Source organism: Sinohyriopsis cumingii, chromosome 7 (genome assembly GCF_028554795.1).
Source record: "Sinohyriopsis cumingii isolate HCF-2022 chromosome 7, ASM2855479v2, whole genome shotgun sequence".
Classification (NCBI taxonomy): domain Eukaryota; kingdom Metazoa; phylum Mollusca; class Bivalvia; order Unionida; family Unionidae; genus Sinohyriopsis; species Sinohyriopsis cumingii.
This window is the reverse complement of record NC_142967.1, coordinates 51,677,724-51,700,507: the sequence shown is the minus strand read 5'-3', so window position 1 is coordinate 51,700,507 and position 22,784 is coordinate 51,677,724. Positions and strand designations below refer to the sequence as shown.

At 38.2% G+C, this 22,784-nt stretch overlaps 1 protein-coding gene and 1 pseudogene across 3 annotated transcripts; one reads left to right on the top strand and one right to left on the bottom strand.

Moving 5' to 3' along the window:
* The first annotated feature begins 2,737 nt into the window (after positions 1 to 2,737).
* On the top strand, positions 2,738 to 10,721 carry LOC149795229 (uncharacterized; annotated as a pseudogene). The gene is made up of 3 exons (XR_016422042.1): positions 2,738 to 3,111; positions 6,334 to 6,409; positions 9,934 to 10,721. The product of XR_016422042.1 is annotated as an uncharacterized LOC149795229 (transcript).
* A 2,906-nt stretch (positions 10,722 to 13,627) lies between these two features.
* LOC149795228 (uncharacterized) lies at positions 13,628 to 16,428 on the bottom strand. Of its 2 annotated transcripts, none has more exons than XM_089964961.1 (3): positions 16,320 to 16,428; positions 14,004 to 14,371; positions 13,628 to 13,758 (listed from the first exon to the last, which is right to left on the bottom strand). In XM_089964961.1, exons 2-3 carry the CDS (start codon positions 14,360 to 14,362, stop codon positions 13,752 to 13,754), a joined length of 366 nt encoding a protein of 121 aa, XP_089821087.1. In that variant the 5' UTR covers positions 14,363 to 14,371; positions 16,320 to 16,428; the 3' UTR covers positions 13,628 to 13,751. The 2 variants fall into 2 exon arrangements, with proteins under 2 accessions (XP_089821087.1, XP_089821088.1); XM_089964962.1 differs by having other exon boundaries at positions 14,004 to 14,368; positions 16,320 to 16,418.
* Between the last annotated feature and the right edge of the window lie 6,356 nt (positions 16,429 to 22,784).

The window sequence follows — 22,784 nt, the reverse complement described above, 5'->3', positions numbered from 1 at the left end:
TTCTCAGCCGCGATATCGCACTGGTCTCGATAATATATTTGGTCGAGAGTCCTGCCACTTGATAGCTACGTTTTTACACAGACAGTAACAGAGAAGAGGATGACGCTTAATAGTGAATATATCGGATCGGTAAACGAGGATGCATGCAAATTAGCAAACACATACATTCACTGAGACCTGCGCTCTCATAGCTATGTTCAGCATGTTCCTTGTTCAAGCGTAGACAAAATATATGGTCACAAGTCACATCGCAATGCTACCTATAAGTTGCAAAGGTATCTTATGACACTTGCACATTTTGCATGGCTCACCTTTTTCTTGACGTACCAATGCTTCTGGTGCAGGTGATTCAAAAACGCAAACTTTTCATGCTTAGTTGATTGCGATTTTCTTGCTCTTGTTCCTTTGCCAACATTGACAGCATCGTTGGTAATTCTTGTAATAATTTTCATATTACATACACCTTGGTACCCATTGTAATTTTGTCTTAATCCGTTGGTCATTTGCTCTTAAATGCTTAATAGACGATTTCTGTTCTTACAAAAGAGCTATACATTTAAGGTTTCTTTGCATCAGGGATAACCCAAAACGTATGTTAAGACGGTTACATTGAGCTGCACTGCCGCTACTTTTACATCTACTGTCTTGTGCAAAGGAGACGATGTACACTTTTCCAGCGTACATACAAACAAATGCTTTCTGGAGCAAGACCTGGTTTAAATTTTTTATCAGGTAGATTGTCATACATCTTGACAAGGCATTTACCACCTGAGAGCAAACATGAAACTGATGACAACTACGCCTTATAACAGGCCGCCCTCCCCTGACTTTCTGCAGGTGGGTATAGACAGTGGATCCACAAATGGTGGTCGCCTACCAAGCAGCAAAGTTTGGATGTTTTTTTGCAAATACATCAGCTCGCTAAAAAACATGATCCATGAATGACTGCAGACTACAAAGCAGTGATAAAGCTGGTTATTTGTTTCGGTGGAGTGTACCTGTAAGCGGCATTTAGAAAATCTCGACGCATGTCATAGACGAACGGCATTCGTCGGCTGATATGGTGGAGTACACATTCACAATTGAAATTAAATAACAGTGAGAACAAATATTAACATACTATCCGTCTATCATGTCATGCCTTCTTTAGCAACATTACTGCAAACGCCGTCGGATTATGGTGTCCGTTTAATGACAATCCAAATAGTGAGTCTCTAAACCAAGAAGCTTGCACATCTAATATGGCCAGTGCAAGCGTAGGCATTGATGCCGATTTTAAGGTCGTGTACTTAATTAACGGCAGATAGCATCATGCCGGTCAGCAAAATTAACGAAAACGGGATTTGGTTCATATCGCTGTTATTCGAAAGAAATTTTAAGAATGTTAGTTGTTTCACTCACAGCTGAAATAGCGAAACTATCCACATCACAATCACGGGTTGTAATTCGTTAACCACAATGGAAATCGTAGTGATGGAACATGGTGAACGCCTTAAAACCGTGGAAACGTATACATACGCGTTCACTTTGGCAGCAGTAATTAGTCTGTAGTTCCCATTAACGCCTTACATGAAACATTTACAACTAGATTTGCGCTTTTGTATGTCGCTTTAAACTGCGTCAGGTGTTTGGTCCTCAATGGGAACGCACAAGCATTGAATATTGCAACCATTCTAACCATCTTTGGCTTCCTCAGTTGGAAATCGAACTATACCTAGCTGAAAGACGAGAATAACTAGCAATTAGACATAGGCAAACAACAAAAATAATTTATGTAGTCATTGTGTTTATAATTGTAAGAACTTCCTTATCTGCTATTTTCTATTGTCTAACATCGCGAAACGTGATGATGGCCGCTCGTCGAGTCGACCATTCACTTTCTTACCTTATATCTATCTATCTATCTATCTATCTATCTATCTATCTATCTATCTATCTATCTATCTATCTATATATATATATATATATATATATATATATATATATATATATATATATATATATATATATATATATATATATATATATATATATATATATATATATACTGCGTTTCACAAGCAAGAATTGATCTTCAAACTAATGCTTATTTTCTTCTATTGCAATAGTTGAACTAGACGGGTGGTATAAGATATATGAAAAATGAAGTTCGTCGTCGATGGGACATTAATATTAAAAGTAGTGAAATTCTCTTAAGGAGACATCATTTTTTTCCCATCAAAACCTATTGTAAAGTCATGCGGTCTTTTAGCGAGAGTCGGGTATATTTCTCCTTCAGAAGCATGACACTATACACACACGTATATTTTCAAGCAGCCCAGTATAGGAGATCTCGATATCATTAGGCAGTTCCAGAAGATGGTGCCCAGGAATTGACCCCATAACGGAGCTCGAATAATCTCGAGAGTATTAATTTAATATTCTAAAATTTGGAGGTGATGGAATCGATGCTTTATTAAGAAATTTACCTTGAGCACCAGTAAAAACGCATGGAATCGATATAGTTCAATTTTTGAACCTTAAATATACTTTTTTTATTATTAATATTTTATTTTTCCATTGAGACATTTACAATTACCTTGCAACAAGGACACTATGGAAGCAAACCCTTTCTTCTTTCATTCTTTAAAGCAGAAGATGTAATATCAACATGCATGCGGAGGAATCGTATAAACCACACCACGAAGCAAAACGTTTGTTACATTTAATATTATCATTTATTTTGTAAACGTACTTTCTCTAGCAGACGGAAATGAAGACTGCACTAGTTCTCCTAGCCTGCATAGTAGGTGCTGCCGTCGGTACATTCTATGGTGGCCATGACGGCTATGGCGGTTATGGTGGCTACGGCGGACATGTCGGCTATGGTGGCTATGGTGGCTACGGCGGTTATGGAGGATATGGAGGTCACGGTGGCTATGGAGGATATGGTGGATATAGTAGCGGCAGGGGCTTGGGCTGGGGATTGGGATTCGGCGGTGGATATGAGGGATATGGAGGATACAGCGGAGGCAAGGGGTGGGGTTTAGGATTCGGCGGAGGAATTGGAGGATTCGGAGGTGGATTTGGCTGGGGTAGAGGTGGCTACGGATACAGCAAACGCCATGGAAAGTAAGAAATATCAGTCTTGCTCGTAACATGTTTTCACATCTTATGTCTGATATACGAGTTTGACTTAAACATTAGCTTATCAACCTGATTTTCAAGTTATTCTCTACATTTATTAGCTCTTTAGATTCGAATGAACAAAGCAAATTAGTTTTCAAGATGCATATCCTTAGAAAACCAATACTGTACTTTATTTTTGCAACTCAACCAGTGGAAATGCTCTTAATGCCTCTCATTTCTTTTACAGATATTAGGAAAATCTCATAGAACCAAAGACGGAGACGAAAAAGAAAGGAATAGCACGTGATTTTTGAATCATTTTTGTATCCATTGTTGTATGTAATGACTTAATAAATTGTTTCATTGAAGATAATAAAAGGACATTATAGTCATTATTTTATTACATTCTATAATCTCTCTCTCTCTCTCTCGCTCTCTACATAGTCAACCTTTGAACCTATTACTGTAAATAAATTTGCTCTTTCTGTAACTGTATTTGTTCTCTTTATAACTGCATTTGTCTTTCTGTCTCTCTTTCTTCCTTATCAAACTGCATTTGCATCTGTTTTTGTTTTTCCATTTCCTGTCCCCTTGCGCACATTTATATCAAAACAACCGTTCAGCATGTGTTCGATAGAATCATTCAACGATTGCCTGATCACAATGAATCGCAGTGTGCCATCGTCTGATTGTGTTGTTATGTTATTGCATCGGAGATGTTATTGCACCAAGAAACTCTCCGCAAGGATCAACATGTAATGACTGTGGCCATCGCAGGCCGCCACGTTCATAAATTCGTTCAAAAGTAGATTGAACTTTAGTTGCTGTCTTTGTTGATAGTTGTTCTGATTCTTTATATCTACCTGCAACGTCAGCAACAGTCAACGCGTACTTTGATGTGCGCGATTGACGTCTACCAGTTTTAATAGTATCATGTGGTAAAAACAAAATATCTACTTGATGAACTTCTTTCCGAGTGTTGACATCAAAATGTGCGTACTGAATTTGTTTAGGTGGTGGCAATAAATGTGCCATATTGCCTGTCGTGCTAACCAAATTTCAGTAACAGAACGTGCGACCCCTGCTGCATCAGCAAGTTTACTAATCGCTGCTCTACCCCTCCAATATCCTCTTGGGCTATAATAGTCCATATAATAGTTATCCATGTTTAAATACAGGACCCTAGCACTAGTATACCATTCATCGCAGACGTTATTAAAATTAGCAAACGATTCTCTGAGATATTTATCTTTTACAGACTTTAGAGTCTGAATCAACTTCACGTCTGCAATATGTCGTTGTTTGGAATTTTATTCCCAAGGTCATGAACATGGATCGCTTGATCAATCATATATAATGGATGCCCTTCAGGTCTTGTTTGATTTTTCTCGTCAAGTAGGATATCAAGACGGGTTGAAGGACCACGATAATTATATCCAGGAAGATGCTTCTCGCCAGGACACCTAGTCCATCGAGCCCCTGGTAATTTTCCCAGTGAAGCAGTGATATCCCCGCCTGTTGCATGAAGAATGCATTTGAAGTTTTTTACCACATTTCACACTCTTGCCTGTAAGTGCACGCTTTCTATTCCTCGTCGTTATTGTACTTATTTCACTGGTATTGGTGGGTGCTCTGCATAGAATACAATATAATGCCATCTACTTATTATATTTCTTCGAGGGGCCCCGAGTTGTCTAAAGCGCTTATCGTTACGGAACACTGCTATGTCACCTCAGTCTGCGTGGGTTCGAGTCTCGGATTCGGCCAATGTGGGTATGTGAGAAAGCTTGACAGTAGTTTTTCGTGGGTCGGTGGTTCTATCGAGGGGTTTTCTGGGTTCTTCTTCTACCATTAGTTCTGGCCGCCATGTATAGCCTATCGTATGCTGAAACATTGCGTTAAACCGCACAACAACAACAACAGCAAACAACATGGACCTCATTGACTTCTCAGCAATAGAAAAACAAGATCCAGTCAAGCATCATCGAGCGCTACCAAATTCTATCAGAGCAATTATCATAGGTCTATAAGTTTCTGGTAAGAGGCTATTTCTACTTGGACGAGGATGGTAGTGATCGTATTGATTTTATTATGATCAACGATGCACCGTTGGTAGATGATCTCAACGAGGTATAAACATTCTCGTAGTATACGATGATGTGATACTAGACAAACAATCGAATTCAGTTCGGATATTTTCCCGAGGCAGACACAAAAACACCGGTATTATATATGTTACTCAGCGATATGTGAAAATACCTAAAGTGATCATAAATAACTGCAACATTCTTTTGATGTTTAATGGTGTTGATACACACACGCTAAGAAACATCCACCAGGCTTGGTATTCAGGGGACATTGATATGATGAAGCTTAAAAACTTCTTCTCAGAAGTTTAGAAACTTCTTCGCAAAAGCGCGAGCGATACCTCATGATTTTTACTATACATTTACATTATTCTCAGCCGCGATATCGCACTGGTCTCGATAATATATTTGGTCGAGAGTCCTGCCACTTGATAGCTACGTTTTTACACAGACAGTAACAGAGAAGAGGATGACGCTTAATAGTGAATGTATCGGATCGGTAAACGAGGATGCATGCAAATTAGCAAACACATACATTCACTGAGACCTGCGGTCTCATAGCTATGTTCAGCATGTTCCTTGTTCAAGTGTAGACAAAACATATGGAAACAAGTCACATCGCAATGCTACCTATAAGTTGCAAAGGTATCTTATGACGCTTGCACATTTTGCATGGCTCACGTTTTTCTTGACGTACCAATACTTCTGGTGCAGGTGATTCAAAAACAGAAACTTTTCATGCTTAGTTGATTGCGATTTTCATGTTCTTGTTCCTTTGCCAACACTGACAGCATCGTTGGTAATTCTTGTAATAATTTTCATATTACATACACTCTTAAATGCTTAATAGACGATTTCTGTTCTTACAAAAGAGCTATACATTTAAGGTTTCTTTGCATCAGGGATAACCCAAAACGTATGTTAAGACGGTTACATTGAGATGCACTGCCGCTACTTTTATATCTACTGTCTTGTGCAAAGGAGACGATGTACACTTTTCCAGCGTACATACAAACAAATGCTTTCTGGAGCAAGACCTGGTTTAAATTTTTTATCAGGTAGATTGTTATACATCTTGACAAGGCATTTACCACCTGAGAGCAAACATGAAACTGATGACAACTACGCCTTATAACAGGCCGCCCTCCCCTGACTTTCTGCAGGTGGGTATAGACAGTGGATCCACAAATGGTGGTCGCCTACCAAGCAGCAAAGTTTGGATGTTTTTTTGCAAATACATCAGCTCGCTAAAAAACATGATCCATGAATGACTGCAGACTACAAAGCAGTGATAAAGCTGGTTATTTGTTTCGGTGGAGTGTACCTGTAAGCGGCATTTAGAAAATCTCGACGCATGTCATAGCCGAACGGCATTCGTCTGCTGTAATGGTGGAGTACACATTCACATTTGAAATTAAATAACAGTGAGAACAAATATTAACATAATAACTGTCCATCATGTCATGCCTTCTTTAGCAACATTACTGTAATCGCCATCGGACTATCGTGTCCGTTTAATGACAATCCAGATAGTGAGTCTCTAAACCAAGAAGCCTGCACTTCTAATATGGCCAGTGCAAGCGTAGGCATTGATGCCGATTTTAAGGTCGTGTACTTAATTAACGATAATAGCATCATGCCGGTCAGCAAAATCAGATAAAAACGTGATTTAGTTCATATCGCTGTTATTCCAAAGAAATTTTAAGAATGTTAGCTGTTTCACTCACAGCTGAAACAGCGAAACTAGCCACATGACAGATACCTGATTGTAATTCAATCACCACAATGGAAATCGTAGTGATGGAACATGGTTAACGCCTTTAAGCCGTACAAACGTAGACATACGTGTTCACGTTGGCAGCAGTAATTAGTCTGTAGTTCCCATTAACGCCTGACATGAAATATTTACAACTAGATTTGCGTTTTTGTTTTTCGCTTTAAACTCCCTCAGGTGTTTGGACCTCAATGGGAACGCACAGGCATTGGAAATTGCAACCATTCTGATCATCTTTGGCTTCCTCAGTTAGAAATCGAACTATACCTAGCTCAAAGGCGAGAATAAATAGCATTTAGACATAAGCGAACAACAAAAATAATTTGTGCAGTCACAGTGTTTATAATTGTAATATCTTCCTTATCTGCTATTTTTGTTATCATTAAGAAAGAAGAGAAATGTTAACAACAGCGGTGTGTCATCCGGATCAGTAAAGTGTGCATCAATGTATTTACAAACTGTGAGATAACCGTTTTATGAAGCACTATACAGACACATTGGAAACGTATACTTGGTCCATTGGAACAAGATATTAAAAGTCAGTTGAATGTATATTAGCCGTAGCATCCTTGCAATCTCATTCCTTCCTCTCTATTCACTTATTTTGAATTAACATTGAAATATTACGAGTTTTGCAGAAAGCAATAGAAATCGTGAAGTCGGATCCCTTTACAGTATGAAATTGGAAAGCAACAACAGTAATACCCTTTTCGCTAACTCTGATGGCTAGTAGTTATGCTTACTATATTAGTAGATTCCAATGACATATCTGTCTTTATAGTAATGTTGAAGGTTAATAAATTAAACTTCATTAAACTAATGAAACTCTTCACGATAGCTCTAGATGTAGACGTGGCTGTTTTGTTGTTGTTGTTAAATTATGTTTGCAAATGCTATGCGGAAAAATCCGTAAATATTTCAAGTCTCAAATTAATCTTGTTGAATAACGTGTTTCCTTCTTCTTTATCAATCATCGTCTTTGATTAAGTGTGACAGATACTTAGTCTAAAATTGGTATAAAAGTGCTGCATATCTGACGAAGCAGCACAGGCAACTGCCAGTCCTTAGTCGAACGTTCAGGTCTTTAGTGTCCTTTACATCGGCACCAACCATACAGGTAAGTGACATTATTGAAAATGCTAATTAACTTTCGTGATTAACCCACATAATATAACCTTAGAAAGTTAAACATAAATGACAAATTTAACATTTTTAGAAGATGAATGCCTTAGCATACGAGTAAGGAACGTCTCAAGAAAGGTAAACCTCTCTTCATTCTGCCTTACAGAAAAAGATACTGTTCTAAATTATTTGTAAAACATACCATTCTAGTATTGGATCTAATTACAAAATCTTTATCCACAGCCTATTTTAGCAACATTTTCATTTTGTAAGAATAAAATATTTTATGCATTCGGTAAACAATGTCTGTATCACTACGATGTCTACAAGGGCTCTAAATGTGTATAGGGATGTGCAAATCATTGCTCTTGTTTTGTTGTAATAAGACCATTGAAAAATCAACACCTAACAATGTATTACTTCGAGGAACACAATATCGATTTACAAATAAATATTTCAATGTATAATTTCTTTTCAACACTCTATCTGAGCTTTTTATTTTGTTTTGTATTTAAATGTTATCATCAATGTTCGCATTAAGTTGCATAAATGTTTAGAAATTAGTTATTTTCATATTACTTTTTACAAAGTTGCATAGCGTTTAGGAACATCTGGAAGATAAAGCGGATTTTTTCAAGAACTTAAAAGAAGATGCATTGCACAAGTATACTTAAGAATAAGTATGTCCAATTTCATTCATCGTGAAAAATATCAAATAAAAGAGACGTGGCATCAGAAAAGGAGATGTATGTTTTAGAACCATTAGTTCTGATAGATGAGAAAGTTTATTTGATATAAACAAAACATACATATTTAAATGTTAAACAGTTTACGTGGGGTTTTCATTTTATTGGCTTTAATCATCTACCTAGTAACTTGACAATGCAGAGCAGGAATGAAGTCTTAGATTTTTATACTGTAAACCCTAACAGTTTCTCTTAAGGTTATTTAATTGTTCGCTATGAAACTTAATTTGTCTAACATCGCGAAACGTGATGATGGCGATTCGCCGAGTTGATCATTCACTTCCTTAGCTAATATATATATATATATATATATATATATATATATATATATATATATATATATATATATATATATATATATATATATATATATATATATATATATATATATATATATATATACTGCGTTTCACAAGCAAGAATTGATCTTGAAACTAATGTTTGTTTTATTCTATTGCATTATATGAACTAGACGGGTGGTATAAGATATATGAAAAATGAAGTTCATCGTAGACGGGACATTGATATTAGAAGTAGTCAAATTTTCTTAAGCAGACATCATTTTCCGCCAATCAAAACATATTGCAAAGTCATGCGGTCTTTTAGCGAGAGTCAGGTATATATTTCGTTTAGAAGCATGCACACTATACACACACGTATATTTTCAACCCGCTCAGTATAGTAGATCTCGATATCATTATGCAGTTCCAGAAGATGGTGCCCAGGAATTGACCCCATAACGCAGCTCGAATAATCTCGAGAGTATTAATTTAATATTCTAACATTTGGAGGTGACGGAATCGATGCTTTATTAACAAATTTGCGTTGAGCACCAGTAAAATCGCATGGAATCGATACAGTTCAAGTTTGGAACCTTAAAATATATTTATTTATTATTGATATTTTAGTTTTCCATTGAGACATTTACAATTACCTTGCAACATAGGGACAATGCAAGCGAACCCTTTCTTCTTTCATTCTTAAAAGCAGATGTAATAACAACATGAATGCAGAGGAACCGTATAAACCACACAACGACGCAAAACGTTTATTACATTTAATATTGTTATTTATTTTGTAAACGTACTTTCTCTAGCAGACGGAAATGAAGACTGCACTAGTTCTCCTAGCCTGCATAGTAGGTGCTGCCGTCGGTACATTCTACGGTGGCCATGGCGGCTATGGCGGTTATGGTGGCTACGGAGGATATGGTGGCTACGGCGGACATGGCGGCTATGGTGGCTATGGTGGCTACGGCGGTTATGGAGGATATGGAGGTCACGGTGGCTATGGAGGATATGGCGGATACCGTGGCGGCAATGGCTTGGGCTGGGGATTGGGACTCAGCGGTTAATATGGGGGATATGGAGGATACAGTGGAGACAATTGGTGGGGTTAAGGACTCGGCGGAGGAATTGGAGGATTCGGAGGTGGATTTGGCTGGGGTAGAGGTGGTGGTTTAGGTGGCTACGGATACAGCAAACGCCATGGAAAGTAGGAAATATCATTCTTGACCCGTAACATGTTTGTCACATCTTATGTCTGATGTACGAGTATGAGTTAAACATTAGCTTATCAACCTCAATTGTAACTTATTCGCTACATTTATTAGCTCTCTAGATTCGAATGAACAAAGCAAATTAGTTTTCAAGATACATATTCTTAGAAAAACAATATGCATTTTATTTTAGCAACTCAACCAGTGCAAATGCTCTTAATGCCTCTCATTTCTTTTACAGATATTAGGAAAATCTCATACAACCAAAGTCGGAGACGAAAACGAAAGGAATAACACGCGATAATTGAATCATTTTTGTATCCATTGTTGTATATAATGACTTAATAACTATGTTTGATTGAAGATAATAAAAGGATATTATAGTCTTTATATTATCCCTCTCTCTCTTTCTCTCTCTCTCTCTATATATAGTCAACCTTTAAACCTAAACCACAGCTGATGGTGCGCTTTGTTGACCGTGTGTGCTAATTCATTCGTCGATTTATCATCAAGTTTTTTGACAATCATGTTAAATAACTACCTTTAAATTTAACGATTCTTGTAGCAAACTGTGGTTCAATTAATGCTAGTAAGTTTAATAAATGGCAAAATACGCCAATAATGAAATCAATAATACCATCATTAAATTTCTTTATTATGATATTGCTAAAGGTTTTAAGAAAGTTTAAAATTACTCCAATTGACCCATGCATTGATTTGAACGAACACAAGAAGAAACGTAGTACTGACAAGATGACAACTTTGAAACCATGTAGTGTTCGCATATAGGGCCGGAGCAGCAGAGGGGGTGTACAGACCACTTTTAGGAGAAGTCCATTTATAAAATTAACCCTTACGACAAAATGTTCCACAAACGTCAAGAACACTAAACCGAAACCTCTAACCGGGTTAGCGTAATTTTAGTATTTTTTCTAATGACGCTTGTTTTTCAAATTTATATGCGTAACCGTTTACCAATCCGGGACATTCACTATTAGGCGTTATCCTCTTCTCTGTTGCTGTGTGTCTAAAAAATGTAGCGATCAAGTGGCAGGTCTCTCGACCAAATATATTATCGAGACCAATGCGATATCGCCGCTGAGAATCATGTAAATGTATAGTAAAAATCACGAGGAATCGCTCGGGCGTTTGCAAAGTGGTTTCTAAACTTCTGAGAAGAAGATTTTAAGCTTCATCATATCAATATCCCCTGAATACCAAGCCTGGAGGATGTTTCTTAGCGTGTGGGTATCAACACCATTAAACATCACCAGAATATTGCAGTTATCTCTGATGACTTTAGGTTTTTTCACATATCGCTGAGTAACATATATAATACCGGTGTTTTTGTGTCAGCCTTGGGAAAATTTACGAGCTGGATTCGATTGTTTGTCTAGTATCACATCATCTTATACTACGAGAAGGTTCATACCTCGTTGAGATCATCTACCAATGGTGCATCGTTGATCGTAATAAAATCAATAATATCACTACCATCCTCGTCCGACATTTTTGAATTTTCGTTGAAATCTTTAGGCAAGTCGTACCATCTCTGATCATCTACAGATGGTTCCATTAAATACAACTTATCCCACTCATAGGCATCTCATTATCAGGTTAAGTAGCAATTGCGTCTTACCAGACCCTTATAAACCTATGATAATTGCTCTGATAGAATTTGGTAGCGCTCGATGATGCTTGACTGGATCTTGTTTTTCTATTGCTGAGATGTCAATGAGATCCATGTCGAAGAATATTTATTGTTGTTGTTGTGTGGTTTAACGCATTTTGTCAGCAAGACGATAGGCTATACATGGCGGCCAGTCGTAATCGTGGAGGAAGAATCCGGGAAAACCCCGGAAAGAACCACCGACCCACAAAACACTACTGTCAAGCTTTCCCACAAACCCACATTGACCGAATCCGAGATTCTAATCCACGCAGACAGAGGTGAGATAGCAGTGTTCCGTAACGATAAGCGCTTTAGACAACTCGGGGCCCCTCGAAGAAATATAATAAGTAGATGGCTTTATATTGCATTATATGCAGAGCGCCCACCAATACCAGTGAAATAAGTACAATAACGACGAGAAATAGAAAGCGTGCACTAACAGGCAAGTGTGTGAAATGTGGTACAAAAATACAAATGCATTTTTCATGCAACAGGCGGGGATATCACTGCTTCATTGGGACAATTACTAGGGGCTCGATGGACTAGGTGTCCTGGCGAGAAGCATCTTCCTGGATATAATTATTGTGGTCCTTCAACCCGTCTTGATATCCTACTTGACGAGAAAAATCAAACAAGACCTAAAGGGTATCCATTATAATATGATTGATCAAGCGTGCCATGTTCATGACGTTGGGTATAAAATTCCAAACAACGACATATTGCAGACGTGAAGTTGATTCAGACTCTAAAGTCTGTAAAAGATAAATATCTCAGAGAATCGTTTGCTAATTTTAATAACGTTTGTGATGAAAGGTATAGTAGTGCTAGGGGCATGTACGTAACCATGGATAACTATTATATGGACTCAGTTTATTATAGCCCAAGAGGATACTAGTGGGGTAGAGCAGCGATTAGTAAACTTGCTGATGCAGCAGGGGTCGCACGTTCTGTTACTGAAATTTGGTTAGCACGACATGGCACATTTATTTGCCACCACCTAAACAAATTCAGTACGCACATTTTGATGTAGACACTCCCAATGAAGTTCATCAAGTAGATATTTTGACTTTACCACATGATACTATTAAAACTGGTAGACGTCAATCGCGCACATCAAATTACGCGTTGACTGTTGTTGACGTTGCAAGTAGATATAAAGAATCAGAACAACTATCAATAAGGAATGCAACTAAAGATCGGTCTACTTTTGAACGAATTTATGAACGTGGTGGCCTGCGATGGCCACAGCCGCTACAGGTTGATCGTGGCGGAGAGTTTCTTGGTGAATAACATCTCTGATGCAATAACATAACAACACAATCAGACGATTGCACCTCGTGATTCATTGTGATCAGGAAATCGTTGAGCAGTTTTATCGAACACATGCTGAACGATTGTTTTGATATCAATACGATCAAGAGAGACAGGAGAGAGAAAAAGTAAAACAGATGGAAATGCATTTTGATAAGGAAGAAAGAGAGACAGAAAGACAAATGCAATTACAAAAAGAACAAATACAGTTACAGAAAGAGCAAATCTATTTACAGTTGGAGGTTTAACGGTTGACTATGTAGAGAGAGAGAGATTATAGAATGTAATAAAAGAATGACTATAATGTCCTTTTATTATCTTCATTATACTTGTTTATTAAGTCATTATATACAACAATGGATGCAAAAATGATTCAATTATCGCGTGTTATTCCTTTCTTTTTCGTCTCCGTCTTTGGTTCTATGAGATTTTCCTAATATCTGTAAAAGAAATGAGAGGCATTAAGAGCATTTGCACTGGTTGAGTTGCTAAAATAAAATACAGTATTGGTTTTCTAAGGATATGTATCTTGAAAACTAATTTGCTTTGTTCATTCAAATCCAGAGACCTAATAAATGTAGAGAATAACTTGAAATTCAGGTTGATAAGCTAATGTTTAAGTCAAACTCGTATATCAGACATAAGATGTGACAAACATGTTACGGGCAAGACTGATATTTCTTACTTTCCATGGCGTTTGCTGTATCCGTAGCCACCTCTACCCCAGCCAAATCCACCTCCGAATCCTCCAATTCCTCCGCCGAATCCTAAACCCCACCCCTTGCCTCCGCTGTATCCTCCATATCCCCCATATCCACCGCCGAATCCCAATCCCCAGCCCAAGCCCCTGCCGCTACTATATCCACCATATCCTCCATAGCCACCGTGACCTCCATATCCTCCATAACCGCCGTAGCCACCATAACCACCATAGCCGCCATGTCCGCTGTAGCCACCATAACCGCCATAGCCGCCAAAGCCACCGTAGATTGTACCGACGGCAGCACCTACTATGCAGGCTAGGAGAACTAGTGCAGTCTTCATTTCCGTCTGCTAGAGAAAGTACGTGTACAAAATAAATGACAATATTAAATATAATAAACGTTTTGCGTCGTGTTTTGTTTTATACGGTTCCCCTGCATGCATGTTGTTATTACATTTTCTGCTTTTATGAATGAAAGAAGAAAGGGTTTGCTTGCATAGTGTCTATGTCGCAAGGTAATTGTAAATGTCTCAATGGAAAACTAAAATATCAATAATAAATAAATATATTTTAAGATTCAAAAATTAAACTATATCGATTCCATGTTTTTTTCTTCTGGTTCTCAACGCAAATTTTTTAATAAAGCATCCATTCCATCACCTCCAAATGTTAGAATATTAAATTAATACTCTGGAGAGTATTCGAGCTGCGTTATGGGGTCAATTCCTGGGCACCATCTTCTGGAACTGCCTACTGATATCGTGATCTCATATACTGGGTTGCTTGAAAATGTACGTGTGTGTATAGTGTACATGCTTCTAAACTAGAAATATACCCGAATCTCGCTAAAAGACCGCATGACTTTACAATAGGTTTTGATGGGAACAGATGATGTCTCCTTAAGAAATTTTGACTACTTCTAATATCAATGTCCCATCGACGACGAACTTCATTTTTCATATATCTTATACCACCCGTCTATTTCATATATTGGAATAGAAACGCAATATATATATATATATATATATATATATATATATATATATATATATATATATATATATATATATATATATATATATATATATATATATATATATATATATATATATATATATATATATATATATATATATATATATATATATATATATATATATATATATATATATATATATATATATATTCATATATATATGAAAGTGAATGATCGACTCGGCGAAGGGCCATCATCACGTTTCGCGATGTTAGACAAATTAAGTTCCATAGCGAACAATTAAATGGCCTTAAGTGAAACGTTTAGGGTTTACTGTCTGAAAATCTAAGACTTCATTCCTGCTCTTCAATGGTATTGCATATCTGTTTCGTAGCTTTCTCATGTTACTAGGCAGATGATTAAAACTAATAAAATGAAAACCCTACGTGAACGGTTTAATATTTTAATGTGCATGTTTTGTTTATATCAAATGAACTTTCTCATCTGTAAGATCTAATGGTTCTAACCCTTTAAAATCTTCAGCATTTATTAGTTGTTATGTTCTGAAGATGTCTCTCCTTTTATTATGCCAGGTCTCTTTTATTTGATATTTTTCACGATGAATTAAATTGGACATACTTATTCTTAAGTATACTTGTGCAATGCATCTTCTTTTAAGTTCTTGAAAAAGTCCGCTTTGTCTTCCAGCTGTTCCTAAACGCTATGCAACTTTGCAAAGCATAATATGAAAATAACTAATTTCTAAACACATGCGATTTCATACGAACATTGATGATACAATTTAAATACAAAACAAAACAAAATGCACAGACAGAGTGTTGAAAAGAAAAGATGCATTGGAATATTGATTTGTAAATCGATAGTATGTTCCTCGAAGTAATACACTGTTAGGTGTTGATTTTTCAATGGTCTTATTAAAACAAAACATCAGCAATGATTTTCTCATCTCTGTACACGTTTGCAGCTCTTGTAGACATCATAGTGATACAGACATTGTTTACCGAATGCATAAAATATTTTATTTTTACAAAATGAAAATGTTGCAACAATAGGCTGTGGATAAAGAGTTTGTAATTTGATCAAAGATTAGAATGGTATGTTTTACAAATAATTTAGAACAGTATCTTTTTCTGTAAAGCACGATCAAGAGAGGTTTACCTTTCTTGAGACTTCCCTTTCGCGTATAGTAAGACATTCATCTTCTAAAATTGTTAAATTTGTCATTTATCTTTAACTTTCTAAGGGTATGTTATATGGGTTAATCATGAAAGTTACTTAGCATTTTCAATAATTTCACTTACCTGTAAGGGTGGTTCCGATGTAAAGGACACTAAAGACCTGAACGTTCGACTAAGGACTGGTAGTTGCCTGTGCTGCTTCGTCAGATATGCAGCACTTTTATACCAATTTTAGACTAAGTATCTGTCAAATTTAATCAAAGACGATGACTGATAAAGAAGAGGGAAACACATTATTCAACATGATTGATTTGAGACTTGAAATTTTGATGGATTTTCCGCATAGCATTTGCAAACATAATTTCAACAAAAAAACCCACAACATCCACGTCGAAATTTAGAGCAAGCTTAATAAAGTTAAATTCATTAGCATTTTACATTACTGTAAGGACAGATAGATATGTCATTGGAATTTACTAATATAGTAAGCATAACTACTAGTTATCAGTGTTAGCGAAAAGGGTATTACTGTTGTTGCTTTCCAATTTCATAATGTAAAGGGATCCGACTTCACGATTTCTATTCCTTTTAGCAATATTCGTAAAATTTCAATGTTAATTCAAAGATGTGAGAGAAAGAGATTGCAAGGATTCTAAGGCTAATGTACATTCAGCTGACTTTTAATATCTTGTTCCAATGGATCAAGTATACGTTTCCAATGTTTCTGTATAATGCTTCATAAAACCGCTATGTCACCGAAGGAAAGACACTGACGTACACTTTATTGATTGAGATGATATAACGCTGTTGTTAACATTTGTCTTCTTTGCTAATGATAACTAAAAATAGCAGGTAAGGAAGGTATTAAAATTATAAACACAATGATTGCACAAATTAGTTTTGTTGCTCGTCTATGTCTAAATGCTATTTATTCTCGCCTTTGAGCTAGGTATAGTTCGATTTCTAACTGAGGAAGCCAAAGATGGTTAGAATTGTTGCAATTTCCAATGCTTGTGCCTTCCAATTGAGGTTCAAACACCTGACCGAGTTTAAAGCGACAAACAAAGACGCAAATCTAGTTGTAAATATTTCATGTAAGGCGTTAATGGGAACTACAGACTAATTACTGCTGCAAACATGAACAGGTATGTCTACGTTTTTACGGTTTAAATGCGTTAACCATGTTCCATTACTACGATTTCCATTGTGGCTTATGTAAAACAATCCGGTGTCTGTGATGGGGCTAGTTCCGCTGTTTCAGGTGCGAGTGAAACAATTAACATAAAATTTGTTTTGAATAACAGCGATATGAACCAAATCACGATTTCGTTAATTTTGCTGACCGGCATGATGTTATCTGCCGTTAATTAAGTACACGACCTTAAAATCGACATCAGTGCCTGCGCATGCATTGGCCGTATTAGATGTGGAAGCTTTTTTGTTCAGAGACTCACTATCTGGATTTTCATTAAACGGACACGATAGTCTGATGGCGTTTACAGTAATGTTGCTAAATAAGGCATTATATGATAGACGGATAGTCTGTTAATATTTCTTTCTCACTGTTATTTAATTTCAATTGTGAATGTGTACTCCACCACATCAGCCGACGAATGCCGTTCGTCTCTGACATGCGTTGAGATTTTCTGAATGCCGCTGTCAGGTACACTCCAACCAAACAAATAACCAGCTTGGTCACTGCTTTGTAGTTTGTAGTCATTCATGTATCATGTTTTTAGCGAGCTGATGTAGAGGCGAAAACCATCCAAACTTTGCTGCTTGGTAGGTGACTACCATTTGTGGATCCCCTGTCTATACCACCTGCAGCAAGTCAGGGGAGGGCTGCCTGCCTGTTACATGGCGCAGTTGTTACCAGTTTCATGATTACTTTCAGGTGATAAAGGATTTTTCATTTAGATATGATGTTCCCGTCTGGGATAGACAGAGTCTAAAGCTTTTAAAAATAAGTGAAATCGTTCCTTACAATTTCTTTGGAACAATTTAAATATGAGTAAAACCTTTGACTGGCTTCGGCAGAATTGCCAAAGCCAATGCCTTGTTACGATGTATAACTATCTACCTGATAAAAATTTTAAACCAGGTCGTGCTTACGCAAATTCCAGATAGTATTTGTTTGTATGTACGCTGGAAAGATGTACATCGGTTCCTTTGCTCAAGACAGTGGATCTAAAAGTAGCGGCAGTTCATCTCAATATAACGGTCTTAACATACGTTTTGGTTTATCCCGGATGCAAAGAAACCTTAAATGTATAGCTCTTTTGTAAGAACAGAAATCGTCTATTAAGCATATAAGAGCAAATTTCCAATGGATTTAGACAACACTAAAATGGGTACCAACTTTTATGTAAATTTAAAAATTATTACAAGCACCACCAACGATGCTGTTAATGCTGGAGGAGCAACAAGAGCATGAAAAGCGCTATCAAGCCCGCCAGTAACTCTGCCGCTTCTATCTTTTAGGTGGCATGCCATAATACTGCCATCGGTATCGAAAAGCGCGACAAAAACCTTTACTTTAAATGTTTTCAGCATCAAGTCCTACTGTTCTAAATTAAATATTATATATATATATATATATATATATATATATATATATATATATATATATATATATATATATATATATATATATATATATATATATATATATATATATATATATATATATATATATATATATATATATATATATATATATATATATATATATATATATATATATATCATCATCATCATTGGCGACTCGGTCTCGAAAGACCATGCGAATAGCGCCCTTGGGGTGTTGCCTGTCTCTGTTGGCAACGTCTGCTGTGGCTGTGCAGGCCTATACGTGAGTGACAGTCCCTACTGCAGTTGGTGCAGACATACTGGGAAGTCTGCATTACTGTGGTTGCTGTTGCGTTCTTCTTTCTCCTACGTTTCTCTGCCACCAACTGGCCTCTCCTCGCATCAGCGACTGATATGCCATTGTTTACCATCAGTCTCCAGGTGCCTCGGTCCTCAGCCAGCTCTTCCCAGCCATCGGGTGAAATGTTGCATGCCTTCATGTCCCTCTTGCACACATCTTTGAAACGGAGTGAGGGGCGTCCGACTCTTCTCATGCCAGTGGCCAGCTGTCCATATAAGATGTCCTTTGGCAGCCTTCCATCCTCCATGCGTCGGACGTGACCCAGCCATCGAAGGCGGCGTTTAATTAGCAGGGAGTACATGCTGGGGGTTCTTGCACGCTGCAGGATCTCGCTGTGTGGAACACGGTCTTGCCAGCTGATTTTCAGGATGCGTTTTAGGCACCGTATATGGAAGGAGTTGAGCCGGCGTTCTTGCCTCATGTAGGTACTCCACGTCTCACTTCCATATAGAAGGGTGCTGAGAACGCAGGCCTGGTAGACTCGAACCTTGGTGTGCTCTGTCAGCGCGTTGTTTTCCCAAACCCTCTTTGTTAATCGAGCCATGATGGTGTTTGCCTTTCCAAGCCTTCTGTCCAGCTCCATATCAATCGAGAGAGTGTTGCTGATGGTTGACCCTAGGTAGGTAAAGTTGTTGACTGCTTCCAGGGTGACACCGTTGATTTTGATTGAAGGGGCAATGGTGGTATCTTGCACGCTGACATTTGTTTTTTCCAAGCTGATTGTGAGACCAAAGTGCGTGCAGGCAACAGCAAAACGGTCTCCCAGTCTCTGGAGGGCTTCCTCGGTGTGGGCCACAAGAGCTGCGTCATCTGCAAAAAGCATCTCCCTGATGAGCACAGCTCTCACTTTGGTCTTTGAGCGCAGTCGTGCCAGGTTGAACAGGCTCCCATCAGACCTGGTGTGTAGATATATGCCATCCGTGGACGTGTCGAAGGCGTAGGACAGGAGCAGGGAGAAGAAGATCCCAAAAAGTGTTGGTGCCAGCACGCAGCCCTGCTTCACACCACTGTTAATTGGGAAGGAAGTTGAGGATGATCCATCGTACATGACTGTTCCCTTCATATCTGCATGGAAAGAGATTATCATGCTGAGGAGTTTTGGGGGGCAACCGATCTTACTCAGAAGTTCAAAAAGGCCCTTCCTGCTGACCAAGTCAAAGGCCTTGGTGAGGTCGATGAACATCATGTAGAGTGGTTGACCTTGCTCTCTGCTCTTCTCTTGGAGTTGTCGTAGGGAGAAGATCATGTCTGTCGTCGACCTGCCTGCTCTGAAGCCGCACTGTGATTCCGGGTACACACGGTCTGCCAGCAACTGCAGCCTGTTGAGTATGATGCGGGCGTACACTTTACCAACAATACTCAAGAGCGAGATCCCTCTGTAATTATTACAGTCACTGCGGTCGCCCTTGTTTTTGTAAAGGGTCACAATTGTGGCATCACGCATGTCTTGGGGGACTACTCCTTCCTCCCAGCAGCGGCAAAGTAGCTCGTGCAGTGGTTTAATCAATGCTGGTTTTCCACGTTTGATAGCTTCGGGTGGGATGCTGTCACTACCTGGTGCTTTGTTGTTTGGAAGGCAGTCGATTGCTTTGCTGAGCTCCTCTAAGGTTGGCACTTTGTCGAGCTCTTCCATGGTGGGCAGATTCTTTATGCTGCTGAGGGCTGCATCAGTGACTGACGTTTCTTGGGAGTATAGTTCTGAGTAGTGCTCCACCCATCTGGCCATCTGTTGCCCACGGTCTGTGATCTTCTCTCCCGTCAGGGATTTCAGGGGAGCGACCCCTTTCACTGTAGGGCCTAGAGCCTTCTTGATGCCACTGTACATGCCTTGGATGTGTCCGGACTCGGCACTTCGCTGGATCCCTTCACACAGTTGTTGCCAGTACTCGTTTGCACACTGTCTAGCAATGCGTTGGGTGTTACTTCGGGCACTTCTGAGAGCAGCAAGCGTCCGTTCATTAGGGCATTTTTTGTAAGCTATGAAGGCTTTTCGTTTCTCCTCGATTTGTGGTTCCATCCTTGATAGGTGTGCATTGAACCAGTCCTGGCTGGGTCGTTCCTTCTTGCCAAACATTGACATAGCTGTACTGTAGATGGCACCCTTCATGGCGTTCCACTTGGCTGTAGCGTCATACTCAGGCAGGTCCTGGAGAGCCTTGTTCAGGGCAGACACATACTCCTCCACCTTGGCAGGGACTGACATCTGTGCAGTGTTTATGCGAAGACATCCTTTTGGTTTTGTGCGGTGTAGCACATGTGGCTGTAGTCGCACTCTGCTGCTCACAAGGGCATGGTCGGAGTCACAGTCTGCACTGTGGTAGGTTCTGGTGGAGAGGACGCTGTTAAGGGCAGAGCGCCTGGTGATGACCAAGTCGAGTTGGTGCCAGTGATGAGATCTGGGGTGTTTCCATGACACTTTGTGTTGTGGCTTACACTTGAAGAAGGTGTTTGTGATGCACAGGCCATGGTAGGTGCATAGCTCCAGCAGTCTCTGGCCGTTTTCGTTGGTCTTTCCAGTGCCATGATATCCGAGGCAGGTAGGCCAGGACTCGTGGTCCGCACCTACTCTGGCATTAAAGTCGCCGAGGAGGAATAGTGGTTCATTTTTGGGGCATCCTTTGATCTGTTCGTCCAGCTGCCCATAGAACTGATCCTTCACGTCTTCTGATGACATGAGGGTTGGGGCGTAGACACTGATGATGTTGACAGGACCTGAAGTAGTGGTGAGGCGGATGGACAAGAGACGCTCAGTGCCCCTTGTTGGAGGTTCACTGCGGTCGCCCTTGTTTTTGTATATATAATGCATAATCTATTTCTTATACTCGTGTAGATATAAACAGGCATTGATAGACATCTTTTTGGTCGCAATTTGGTTGACAAGAGTACATTTACATTTAAAACGCACTCTATGAATATCAACAGTTTCGTCTGTGGGTATCCTTATATGTTCGTTTGTTATTTGACATAGTATGCTTTGTTTATATCCAAAAAATAACGTTCCTTGTACAAGAAATACTTATTGCCATCCATTGTTGCATTTCTTGTATGTGTTAAACCTAAGTAAAATAGTTTTAATGTATTTATTACAACATAAATATTACATAAACATATTTGTTAAAGAACATTAGAATTTCTCCCTCGAATAATAATAATAATAATAATAATAATAATAATAATAATAACATACGTTTTTTAGCTCTCTAGATTCGAATGAATAAAGCAAATTAGTTTTCAAGATACATATTCTTAGAAAAACAATATGCATTTTATTTTAGCTCTTCGGCCTATATAACTAAATACAAAACAAGTTAATATAATGTGTGCCATGGTTAATAGAAGTTAAATGTAGTGTTCATCATGAGTATATATACATAATTTTCAATAAAGGTGTATTATTTTATAAAGATGTTGCTACCTCTAAGTAAAGTATTCACCATTTGTTTGAGTTATGCAAGATTTCTAAGACTAAAAGCCAAATTGATGTAGTGAGAATGATTTCTTATAATTAATATATTGCAATGGCTCATTAGGGATACATATTTTTCTACAGACGGAAAGAGATAATAAACTTCAGTGAAGTATTTCTTTATTATATGGTCGTAAGCTGGAAAAAACAAACAAAATGGAATTCATCTTCTAACATAAAAACATTATTTTTA